Source organism: Muscardinus avellanarius, assembly GCF_963383645.1.
Source record: "Muscardinus avellanarius genome assembly, chromosome: 12".
In the NCBI taxonomy this organism is placed as follows: Eukaryota; Metazoa; Chordata; class Mammalia; order Rodentia; family Gliridae; genus Muscardinus; species Muscardinus avellanarius.
Window position 1 is genome coordinate 69,750,200 of NC_137798.1, and position 13,281 is coordinate 69,763,480.

General features: G+C 47.6%; 1 protein-coding gene across 1 annotated transcript in view; it reads right to left on the bottom strand.

Moving 5' to 3' along the window:
- The window catches only part of SPTB (spectrin beta, erythrocytic), a gene marked incomplete at both ends in the record, with an annotated part of 76,242 nt that extends 63,371 nt beyond the window's left edge, over positions 1 to 12,871 (bottom strand). The window contains one exon of the mRNA XM_080707615.1: positions 12,724 to 12,871. Within this exon, the coding sequence (XP_080563741.1) occupies positions 12,724 to 12,871 (148 nt within the window). The remainder of the gene's footprint in view (positions 1 to 12,723) is intronic.
- Between the last annotated feature and the right edge of the window lie 410 nt (positions 12,872 to 13,281).

Here is a 13,281-nt window from a genome sequence, read left to right on the forward strand (position 1 = left end):
ATAAAGCCGGGCGTGAGGGCCCACGCTTGTAATCTCAGCATTTGGGAGTCTGAGACAGGAGGATCGTGGTTCGTGGACAGCTTCAGTTACTTAGTGAGGCCCTCTGTAACTCGGTGAGACCCTGTTTCAAAATAAAGAATAAAAAATAGGGTTGAGGATGTAGCTCAGAGGTAGAATGCCTCTGGGTTCCATCCCCAGACCTGCCAAAGGAAAAAAAAAAATAAAAAGTTGTTTGAACTATTAGCAATACAAGTACAAATTAAAAGCACACGTACACACATACACAAAAGCTCATGCATGCTCCCTAATTAATTTGAATAAACTAATCATAAAAGACATTTGTGAGTCAAGTGAGAAAATTTGAATAACAAGTGGGTACTAGATTGTATTAGGGGTTATTATTAATTTATTAGATATAATAATAATTTTATGGTTAAGTGAGAAATGTACTTGTTTTCCAGAGATATATACTAAACTAATTAGAGATAAAATGTCATAATGATCTTTAATTAATTAGCTAATTTTGTGGTACTGGAGATTAAACCCAGGAGTATTCTACCTCTGAGCTACACTTGCAGCCCGTTTTACTTTTTATTTTGAAACAGGGTCTGGCTAAGTTACTGAGCACTGGTCTCAAACCTGCAATCCTCCTGTCTCAGCCTCACAGGTACCACTATGTAGTTTATTTTTTAAATGCTCCAACCCCCCCAAATAGATAAACAAATATGGCAACATATTAACAAGTATTAAATTTGGGTGATGGTTTATTTGGTGTGTGAGTGTGTGTGTGTGTGTGTGTGTGTGTGAGTGTGTTACTGGGGATGGAACCCAGGGGGCATTCTAACTCTGAGCTAAATAAGGCCTATTTTATTTTTTTTATTTCAAAACAGGGTCTCATTAAATTGCAGAGGGCCTCACTAACCTGCTGAGGCTGGCCACAAACCTGTAATCCTCCTGTCTCAGCCTCCCAAGTACTGGATTACAAGCGCGCACCGCCACAACCTGTCAAGTGATGGTTAATTGCCTTTGCCTTTACTTTTTGGGATGTTTTAAATTTTTCCCACTGAGTGTCAAAGAATAAGCTGGTGGCACATATATGTAATACCAGGGACTCTGGAGGCTGAGACAGGAGGATCACAAGTTTGAAGTCAGCCTGGGCAACTTAATAAGGTCCTTCCTCAAAAAAGAAAGGGCTGGGCAGGTAGCTCACTGGTAGAGCACCCCTGAGTTCAATACCCAGTACTTAAAAAAAGTAAGAAGTAAAATGAAAGTATACCAAGATACTGTATTTCACTTATCAGATGGGCAAAATCAAAGAATCTGATAAAATATGGTGTTGGCAAGGATAAATGGAACAGGGCATTCATATGTTATCGGAGAGAGCATACAGGGGGCAACCACTATGGAAGGCAATTTGGCAAGACCGTGAGAACTACAAAGGCACGTGCTTTTGGACACAGTGATTCTACTTCTAGGAATTGATCCTACAGATATACTTATTTAAAATTATGATATACTTATTAGTAAAATAATCTACATACAAGTTTATTTATTGCATTTTTTTTTTTTGGTGGTACTGGGGTTCCTGGAAGCCCTGCTACCTCCGGGCTACACTCCCAGACCTATTTTTACATTTTTATTTGGAAACAGGGTCTCCTAAGCCAGCGCGCGCGGCTGGCTTCGAACCTGCGCGATCCTCCTGTCTCTGCCTCCCAAGCGCGGGGATTACAAGCGTGCGCCACCACGCCCGGCTATTTATTGCATTTTTGAAGTAGCTAAAGACTGGAAACAACTACCGATAGGGGACTAGTTAAATTAAAATTAAATGTCCACACAATGGAACACTATACAACTGTGAAAAGGATGAGATGGCTGCCTTCCTGCTTTCTTTTCTCCCTCTCTGTCTTTCTCCCTCTCTTTCTTTTCTTGAGTCTTGCTACATTGCTGAAGGCTGTCCTCAAATCTGTGATCCTCCTGTCTCAGCCTCCCAGGTAATGGGATTATAGGAGTGTGTCATCATGCCCCCAGTATTTATATATTACTATGGAACAATTTCAAGATATATTGGATAAAAAAATTACAAAATGGTGTATAGTGTTTTTAAAGGCAGAATAAAACAATATAGATAATTTGTTTAGACATCCTTAAAAAATTCTTGGAAAGACACATAAGAAATAGTGAATACAGGTTGTATTAATATAGATTGTGAGAGTAAAACTTATTATTTGCCCTTGTATAGCTTTTAAGTTTCCCACCAAGTAGGTATATTACTTCTTCAAAACAGAAATACATTTTCCTCTTTTAAAGAGAATATTATAATATTTTTTCTCTCTCTTTGCAAGATAACGTAGCTCCTTTAGTGTTTCCTTGTCTTAGAGGTTTTTCACCAGGCAAACCCACAAGCACCTGAACCCTCTGAGCGCGGGAGGGGCGCGGGAGGGAGCGAGGGCGGAGGGCGCCTGCTCTCCCTGCACGTAGTGGGGTGGGGTGGGGGAGTGACGTCTGCAGGAGGGCAGGCGAGCGGGCGGCACCGCAGCCTCTGCCCACCAGCAGCCCCCTCAGTCTTGCTCCTTCCACACTCCCTGAGGGAGTTTAAAGCATAAACAAGCGGGGCATGGTGGGGCACACTTGGAATCCCAGTGCTTGGGAGGCTGAGACAGGAGGATCTCAGTACATGGACAACCTCAGCTACTTAGTGAGACCCTGATTCAAAATAACAATAGAGCTGGGGGGGGGTGAGTTGGCCCGGACCACCCTCCCCCCATGCCATTTTGGCATGGGGCTATAACTATTTTCTGTATTTCTATCTTTTTAATAAACTTCTTTAAATCTTCAATAATAATAATAATAGAGCTGGTGTTGTAGCTCAGAGTTCAATCCCTAGTCACACTCACACACACACACACACCACACACACACACACGATAGGGAGTAGTAGCCTAAATAATCAACAACAAGATGGTTTAATATTTCGGGTACATTAGTGAGGCCATCAAGAAGGTAAGGGAAGAATTGCAATGACGAGAAACAATATTATGATGCACTGTAAGCAAAAATCCAGGTTATCAAACCACAGGCATAATTTGATCCTAGTTTATAGACATAAGAACATAAAAAGCTAAAACCGGGTAGTAGGACTTATAGGTAACATTTGTTTTCATTTTGCTTTGCTATGTTTTCTAAAATTTCTGCAATGAGCATGTATTTTTTTTCAGAAACAAGATACAACAGATGCCATAAATAATAGGATGTAAAGTTCATAAACCCTGAGGAATAAATGACCAAACTAAGAAAAGCTAACCTCCTTGAGGAAGTCTTTTTTTTTTGGTGCCGAGGACTGAACCCAGGAGCATTCTACCTCTGAGCTACACTCCCAGCCCTTCTTATCTATTTATTAAAATCACTTAATCAATCTATCAATTTTTTGGAAACAGGGTCTCTCTAAGTTGCTGAGGCTGGACTCCAGCCTACCATCCTCCTGTCTAGCCTCCAGGTGCTGGGATTACACGTGCACCCTGCACCCTGCGGCAAGCCTGCATTTCGCACAGGCTCCTAGTGTGAAACTTTGGGTAAAACTAGAGACGAGCGGGGAAAACTGCTCCGTAGGAAATCCGTGGGGCATTAGCCTGGGCCTGGCCTGGGATCGGTCATCGCACCCGAGCCCTCTGCAGGTCCACAACTCGATATTTCTTGCCTCTTCATCCATGAAGCCAAGAGATTTGGGAATCAGAGTGAGCCATACTTTGGCTCCCATGAACTTGTGACGCACCTCAGTGACACAGAGACCAATCCGTTACAAACCTAGTAGAGGGAGAGGCCCTTGGGCCACATCACAAATGACGCTGGCAGCACAGAGGCCGCTGGTCCTGTATAACTAGTTTGGGGAGGAATTTCTCTTTCATCCAGTTAATTCCATCGCACTGAGATGCTCCCCTGTCCTGATGGTTTTATAAGCTAGAACTGCTTACTACAGATCTGAAAATACAAAATGCAGGAATAAAGCACATAAGACTGACTTGGAAAGTGATCAGAGTAACACCAGGAAGCCGGCGACTAGCTTGGGGTATATTCATGTAAAAGAAGACTAGAAAGCCATTAAAATGATAATTTGCTTCTGCATTGATGTGAAAATATATTTATAGTACATTGTGATAAATCCTAAAATTATAATGTTGTAGGTAACATTTTGCTGTTTATACCTATATTTTCATATATATATAAGCATTAAAATATCTATATGACAGATTAACAATGTCTCCAGCTTTTCTTTTTCTAATTTTTTCTATACTAAACATAGTTTTATTAATAAAAAATTAAAAGATATAAAAGTAATCCAGGTATGGTGGCACATACTTGTAATCCCAGTACTTGGGAGGCAGAGAGAATCTCAGATTCAAGGTCAGCCTTGGAAATTAAGTGAGACACAGCAATTTAGTGACACCCTGTCTCAAAATAAAAAAATAAAATAAAATAAAATAGGGCTGGGTTATCACTCAGAAGTAGAATGCCCCTGGATTTAGCCTCCAGTATCCCCCCAAAAAGACAAAAAAGTAATCATGTTATTTTTTTAATTAAATAGGGTCTTTATACATCACAGTAAAAGAAAACAGGCTATCATAGACTAGTTTAAATCAAATAGCTTGCCGGGTGTAGTGGCACATGCTTGTAATCCCAGTACTTGGGAGGCAGAGACAGGAGGATTGCAGGTTCACAGCCATCCTCAGCAAGTTAGTGAGTCTCTCAGAAGCTTAGTGAGGCCCTCCCCAACTTAGTGAGATCCAGTTTCCAAATAAAAAAATAAAATAGGGCTGCAGGTGTAGCTCAGAGGTAGAATGCCTCTGGCCTCTGGGTTCAATTCCCGGCACCCCTCCCACACACACAATAAGATTTAAAAATAAATCAAATAGCTTTTTTTTTGTACTGGGGATTGAACTCAGAGGCACTCTACCTCCAAGATATATCTCCAGCCCTAATTTATTCTTTATTTTGAAACAGTGTCTCACTAAGTTTCAGAAGTCCTCACAACTGCCAGCGAATCTTAGATCCTCCTGTCTCAGCCTCCCAAGCACCAGGATTACAAGTGTGCACCACCACACCCAGCTTTGGCTTTTATGTTTATAGAAGGCTAGTTTTGATCTGAGGTTTGAAGATGATAATGACTTTGAAACTGAAGAGAAGAAAGCAGAAGGGGTCTTGTTTAAAGCCTCGCAGGTGGCAACTGGCAAGTGTGTGTGCGTGTCTGCACGGGCGCGCACAGGGGCATGCGTGTTTCAGGGTGGGGATGAGAAACAGTTAACTGGTCGAGAGAAAAGGTGCTGGAGACAGTCTGGAAACTTGAACTTCATACTCCAAGTACAGAAGAGCCTGGTGGTTCTTGGGTAAAGCAGCACCTCCTAAGAGCCCTGGGTAAATGGGACTGGACAGGAGAAGCCAGGGAAACCAGCACAGAGGCAGCTGCAAAGGCCTCTGCTTGAGGCGACATATTGACTCCAGAAATGCAACGACAGGAGCTGATCTGAAAACACTGCAGAGCCAAGATCTGTTGGCCCCGGCAGGTGACAGTGCTGGAGGACGTAAGAGACAGGTGCAAAATCAAGGCTTTGATCAGAAAGGCTGACCAGGCTGGTGGTAGAAGGAAGAATAGGAATGGGTATCTTGGGTGAGGCACAAAGGAGGAGATAATGTAGAACTCGGGGTCATTCGGGTGGGCTGGAGCTGTACCCCAAACAGCACAGTGATGATTTCAAAACCCTGGGCCTGCGGTCCTGCCCAGCACTGCCTGATCACGTAGCCCTCCTCCTACATACAGGGAATGGACACCCCTCAGCCTGCTCATTTCACAGGTGGCCAGAAGGTCAACCAACACAGGTAGAACACCTGGAACACAGAGCCGCATAGAAACCCAGGCACTATCAGCACACTTGCTGACGAGAGAACACAGTCACTGGGTATGTGAGGCTTGGAAGCCAAGACGGCCCAGGATTCAGCCTCAGCTTGGGCAAGAATTTCTGGAGAGTCCACTGATTCACTAAAAAGGATCAATTCCCTTCGGTCTAGTCAGGACCAAAGTGCCACTGTTCGGGGTGAAGTGGCGCCTCACCGGCACTGTCCCATAGGTGGCTTCTTCTCAAGCTGTCAGAGCTGCAAGGCCTTGGGCATCATCTAGTTCAAGCCCCTGGTGTGCAGGGAGGAAGCAGAGGTCTCAAAGAACAGAAAAGTGGCTTGGCAGAGGTCACCCAACCCCAGCAGCAAAAGAAAAGAAGGATTCTCCTGCTGGATGGACCCACCCCACTACCCGGCTGGCCCAAGCCACCACCTCCTCTCTCCCAGACTTCTGTGCAGCCCCCTCATCTGCTGTCCCCATCAGAGTCAGAGTGATCATCAGAAACCCAGATCTACTCCATCACCTCCCTGCTAACTGCAGGCTTGGGAGCAGTTCCAGCCATCCAAGCCTCTCCTGATGGCTCCAGTCCTAAGCTTCAAGAACTCTCGGGGCATCAGCTCCTGCCCTCTGATCCTTCGACCTGCCAGTCTTTTGCAAATAGTTTCCTCAGCTCCCCCTTCGAGTTAGCTGAGGCTTCCTGCCAAGTCTTCAGACCATTTCCCACAGCCTTGCCAGCCTGTGCCCCTGGGACGGGCCTCCTGCCCATCCCTCTTCTCTCCACCACTGACCGAAGCTCTGACTCATCCTTTGGATGAAGTATACACCATAGCTTATGTTATAAAATCATATGGCTCCCAGGAAATCTAACACACATGTCATAGTATTATTGTGTGTGTGTGTGTGTGTGTGACAGACATGTGTGTAGTTATTTGATCTACCCCGCTTTCCCTAGAATGTAACGTGAGAGTCCCTGGATGATCTCGTTTCCAGTGTCTGAAGACCAAAGGCTGTGAAGGCAGAATGCGCCCAGAGACTCAGCTGCTACCAGCCTCCCTGTCACTCTCTCTCAGCGACACAATAAAAAGGAAAAAATGAACAAAGTGAACAGATGCTCTGAAAGCAACAGCCTTGGCTCCTCTTCAGCCAAGCAGCATGCAAGGGGCCCACAGGGAGCAGGAGGGTGTCGGCGCTCCCAGGAAGTCGGGTGGCAGAGCGCGTGTGCCCTTGGGAACGGAGCTGACAGCCCACAGGACTGTCCCAAAGATGGAGGAGCCATTAGCGTGGCTCACTCAGACTGTACGCCATGGGGAGGGAACAGAGCCTTATTATTAACCTTGGTGTATTAATATTTGATAAAGCATCTTCACGATGATAGATAACAGTCACCACTAGAAGGGGAAGAGCCTGGCTCTGCAGAGAGTTCTCAGAGAGAGAAAAACAGCTTTCCTCATCAGGAAGAGGGGACAACCGAAGAAGGTGCTATGTCCCAGACAGGGAGACTTGGCCTGGACCACAAAGCTTGGGCAGCCTGCTGGCCTCTCTTTGGGTTTACCTGCACAAGTAACAAGCAGGTTTGTCTATGCAGTGGCTTGTGTGGGGTGGGGGTGGGAACTATCTCATAACAGCTGACCTCTAAGAGAAAGCTGCTGATCCAAATTTTTATTTCTGACAAAATTCTTTTCATGTTAGAATGATTGCTGCTGCTGAGAGAGATACTTCCTTGAATAATTTATCTTTCTAATATACAGTCTCTAAACAAAACTCGAGTTTACAGTTTGAAATTTGAGGGAAAAAATTTTTTTGTGGTACTGGGGATCGAACCCAGGGGCATTCTATCTCCAAGCTGCATTTTCAGCCCTATTTTTTTATTCTTTATTTTGAAACAGGTCTCACTAAATTGTGGATGGTCTCATTAAGTAGCTGACGCTGGCTGCGAACCTGCGATCCTCCTGTCTCAGCCTCCCAAGTACTGGGATTACAAGCATGCACCATCACACCTGGCTTAGGAAAAAACATTTTTATCCTTCATTAATGACACTATTTCCGTGCTTACAGGTAGCTGGAGAGAGATGTGGGGCCATGAAGACCTGATGCCCTGGCGTCCAGCAGCTGCCTCTGAATCCACTGACTTAATAGGCTTCCAAGAAGCAGTGGGTTCTTGACTACTGCGGTGAAATCCTGCTCCCTGGAGGAAATCATTTCCCTCTGAACACAAAGTCCTTCCTAGGTCGCAGAGCCCCTGGGGTGAGGATGATCACGCAGGCACAGAGGAGGTAAGTGGCCCAAGGTGAGGCCAGGCATCTCTTGGGCTCTTTGACCTCCAAAGTCAGGGAGGGGCTGGTGCCTCCCTCTCTGGGGAGCTCCTGGGCAGCCAAGGAGGGTAGCCAGGGAGCAGTGGGCCTGAGGGCCACCATTCTGAAGCTCCAGTGGAATGCCTGCTGGCCACAGACCGAGGCACAGCAGGTCAGGAAGATGGTCAAGGTTCAAAGTGGCCGCAACTATGTGCTTCGGAGCTTGGGGCCGCAGATTGCAGAGACCTGCCTCCCTGTCGCGGTCTTTGGAATAAGGCTCCAGGAGATTGTGCAGTCAGGAAGCATGCCTCACACTTGAAGCATCCCCGGATCCTACTCTAAAGGCAAAATGCAGCAGGCCGTGCACTTGGTTTACAAGAAGGGCTCTGTCTAGCTTCTCCTTCAGTAACTGCTTAGTCAGACAATGAACAGGAGGAAGACTGGACAGAACCTGCCGCCCTCCTCCTCGCCTGGCCGTGCTCAGGAGGCTCTGGGCTGCTCTCTGCCCTGCAACCTTCGAGATGCCTCTGTGCACGGAGGAGCCGTAAATCACACAGCAGGCGGCACATGGGAGCTGTGTGTGCGGCAGCAGGCTGGGAGCCCAGAAGGGTGTGGGAGGCGAGAGAGGGGAGGGAGGCGAAGGCACAGGGATTCTCTTTGGGAGCATCTTTCTGTGGAACCCCAATGCCTCTCTCCCAGCTGGGCCACATCTGCTCCAAGGTGTCACTGGGGTACATAACCAGGCTCAGGAAGGGGTGCACAGGCAGGCAGGCACTTCCTGTGATGAGGAGAGAGTCTGGAGAGGCAGGCGTTGTGGCTGGCAAATCCCTGCAGCTTGCAGCACTCCACCCCTCATCTGGGCAGTCGCACTTGTCCATGGAGTGCCTCCCAGTACAAAACGGGGAAGGAGAGGAAATGGGCTTTGAGCCCCAGTGAGGGTGGCCCTGTGAGCCACTGGGAGCCATCCTATTCAAACAGGAAGGCTAGAACCTTCTGGAGGGATAGGACCTTGAACTTTTCTGCTGCTGACCTTCCTCTAATCCCTCAAAGCAGGTCCAAAATGCAGAAAGGAGCCAGAGGCAGGCTTGGATATAGAGTGGGAGGGCCCCCTGTCCAGGAGGAAGCTTTGGGGCCACCCACCACTCAACCGCAGCCAGAACCTGGTGTTAAGAAACGGAACCTGCTCGGGGATGTAAGGAAACTATCCTCACGGACCCTGGCACTCCCTTGCCATCGTAGATGGCAGATCCAGCCCCTCTGCACGTTTCTCCTCATCTCCTTCTTTGTATCAGGCAGGCAGTCCCTGTTTCAAATCGGGGTTATTCATTCTGGAGAGAGGTCAGGTTTTTATATGAGGGTGGAATAACCAGATGGTTTACTTGCTTAGGTCCAGGGAACAGTATGAAAGATTAAAAAGAGTATTTCCTTTAGAACTGAGAGGAAGTTGACTTTAGAAGCAGAAAAAATAAGAGTTCAGTTAGTGCAGTGGTCTTAGAAGATCACAGGTGATTGAGTGGAGGAAGAGTCAGAAGAGTTGTCAAGTCAGGAAGAACTTCTGACGAGGTCCAGCCTCCTCTGGTTTCTTGGGCCCCCTGTATCACCCAGATAGTTGATGGACACTAGCTAAGGTCCTGGGCTGGACGGCTCAAGACAGAGAGATAGAGATGCCTATCATGGAGCTTCATCCTCATGGGTGTAAGGTCTAGGGGTAATCTCCCTGATGCCTGCCTTTTTCTTCCAACCCAAGCCTCCCCAGGTGAAGGAGGAGAGGACGTTAAAAAGGAAGAAACGAGTCCTAGAACAGGGCAAGGTAACCAGGACAGACCAGCCTAGCGTGCTGACAGGAAGGGACCAAAGGTAGCGTCCACTTCCTAAAGCCTGGCTGGAAAGGCTGGCCCCACCTAGACTGCTCAGGCAGCCATGAAGACTGAAGAAACAGATATCAACAAGTGAACATTGGGAAACCGGGTGTGGCGGTGCACGCCTGTAATCCCAGTACTTGGGAGGCTGAGACAATAGGATTGCAGGTTTGTGGCCAGCCTCAGCAATTTAGTGAGACTCTCCTCCACTTAGTGAGATTCTGTTTCCTAGTAAAATAGGGCTGGGAGTATAGCTCAGAGGTAGAACATCCCTGAGTACAATCCCTTAGCAGAGGTCATGCTGAATGGACTTCCAGGAGAAAAAACAACTGCTTAGTATGTTTGTAAAAATCTTGAAACGGCCGGGCATGGTGGCGCACACTTGTAATCCCCATGCTTGGGAGGCAGAGACAGGAGGATCGTGCAGGTTCAAAGCCAGCTGCTCTGGCTTAAGAGACCCTGTTTCCAAATAAAAATATAAAAATAGGTCTGGGAGTGTAGCCCGGAGGTAGAAGGGCTTCCAGGAACCCCAGTACCACCAAAAAAAAAAAAAAAAAAAATCTTGAAAGGGGCCCAAACGAACATGTTCCCTTCTTAGCCACGCGTTCTTAAGCATAAGGGCAGGCAGGAGACTCCACGTTCTGCGGGAGTCCTCTCTCCAGGGCGGGACTAAGGTCCTTTGGTAGGGAAAATGCACCTTCGCTTTTGGTGAGGAATAGGTTCAGCCAGGCCCAGCCACAGCTGGTGGCGGCTCTTTCCTGATCCACCCAGGCTGATCATTACGGTTCTTGTGTGGTGCGCTCTTGCGCTTGCCTCTTCAATCCATCTCCGCCAGTTCCCCAGAGCTGGCTTCCACACCTACTGACCTGCTGGAGAGTCTCTGAGCCCTTGTGCCTGCCCGAATCACAGGCACACTCCCTTCCCAGCTCAGTGCTGCCTCCGCCACAGACCTTCCTACTCACCCCACATCTTCTCCCTTGCTCCCTTGCTGCTATTTAATTTAGGTGCCTTTCCCACACTTCTCTAATTCTACTCATGCTAATTAATTGTGAGCATAGTTCATTTTCCCCTAATAGATGATAAACTCCTTAGAGACAGCTGCTATATTGAATCCATCTCTGTAGTTCCCCCCTCTCCTTTCATGCCTGGCTAGGACTTTAGCTTTAAATTTAGTAGGAACATAATAAATAATTGTTAAAAATGGAATTTACCTTGGTTTCCTAAAAAAAAAAAGGAACAATATTTGTGAAGCAGACCAAACAGTGTTCGCACAGGACAGTATTACTCTTCATTCTATTTATTGCAACCTTGTGGAACATGGTACCCTCTCCATCTGTATCAACAGGGTCACCATAGCCAAATCCAGCCAGCGCACAGAAATAAAACAGACTGATGAAGCCAAGAGTTTCGGTTTAATTTGGTTATTTAAAGAGGTTAAAATTACATAAGTAAAAGCAAAGGCCCACTGCTATTACTTGTCCCCAAGAAAAGTCAACAAAGGATTTTGTGGGGTCAGGAAAGGAGGAGGTGATAAGAAGAAAGGGAGTTTCCTGTAAAGATCAGAACAAAAAAGGGTGATGGTGGGACTGGAGTGAGTTCCCTGTCAGGACAAGAGACATGAGACACTGCATTCCTTTGATGGAACAGGAAGCCCACATACTCCTGAGGTACAAGGAGGTTCCAGAGGGCCCTGGGGTCCTGGCCATGCCTGAGGTCAGCCAAAACACTGTTGTTCCTGAGAATGGAGTAGAGGGAGGCGAGGAGGAAGAAGAACCTCAAGTTAGGACTATAAAAGAAAGTAGGAGAATCACTCCAGAAGATGCTACTGAGAAAGGCTGTGCTCTTCTAACAAGGTAGAAGATGGGAAGGGTCAGTGATGGGGAATCATGTCCAATCACCTGGGCTCTTATTGGTGGAAACCCCCCTCCACACCACAACCTGTTTAACTCAAATTCTTTCTAATGGCTAAGGTCTTAGGGCCAGAATATAGTTACCCCTAGTCAAGTTCCAAGGAGAATAGTAACAAGGATTGGTGGGGAGAAAAAAAATTCCAAGAAACAGATCTCAGCCAGCAGGGGAAGGAGAAGCCATTTCTGATAGAGATGTAAGATATGCCCCCCCCACACACACACACACCACAGAGAGAAATCTATTATGAACCTGCTAAGTACAAATTTAATTCCAGTTTAAGAATAAGAGGTTGCAGAAAATCCTCCTTTCTGAGGCCCTGTGGGGAGGACATTATCTGGTCTCAATTTCCTATTGAATCGCTCTTTTCTTCTGGGACCATAGAGAGGACCACCATAATTCTGCTCTCCAAGCCCAGGCAGAAATTGATATGCATAGGAAGCCCCCGTACCTGCCCGGCCGTCTAGCCCTCAGACGCTCCTTGGCCCAGACTTTCTTATGCTCCTGACTTTGGCTGCAGGTCACTCCGGACAGAGGCAGAGGACAGAGCCTACCTGGCACCAACTCCAGCTCCCCCCTGCGGCTCAGAGGTGTCTGGGAGGAGGTGAGCTGCTGGGGGCAAGGTTTCTGGGACCTGTGCTCCCTCCCCAGCTGCACTGTCTCTCGGTCACTGACACTCTAGGGCTCGCCAGATACACACAGAGGCTTCACAGTAGTGGGGAGGGTGTGGACCCTGGGATGGGGAGCACCTCCTGTTAACCCTTGTGGCCCCGAGCAATACCTGCCAAGGCCTTGATCCGGGACCTCTCAAAGAGCCTGGCTGAGCTGTTGTCATTATCCAGCTCGTCGTCCGGGGCATCCCAGCGGGCGTTGATCCGGCTGTACGGTGGCTGGTTGCCCACGTTTTCAAACTCCGTGGCTGATGTCATGTCAGCAGGCTCTTCTCCGCGGCTATGCCTGCCTCAGTCTTCATGGAAGGGTCCCTAGGGGACAGCGACACAGTCAGGGTTAGCTCCCCATCCCCTCACACTTTTTCTCAGGGGAAACTTATTCGGAGCATCCAACAGGAATGCGTCCTGGCGGAAGCAGCGCACCATATCGTCTGCTGGGGCATGCTTCCTACCCGGGGTCTCTGGATCGTGCGTATGTTGTAAAATATTGCAGCAGCAAGCAGCAGCAGCAACAGTACCAGCGGCGGTGGCGGGGACGGAGACACAGAGCTGCATGCAGCAAGGGACAGGTTGGCCAGCAGGTGGAGACGTCAGTCACAGAGAGCCTGCTTCCTCCAAACCGCTGTCACCGCCCCAGCAAGCAGTGGGAGAGAGGGGCAGCTCTCTTA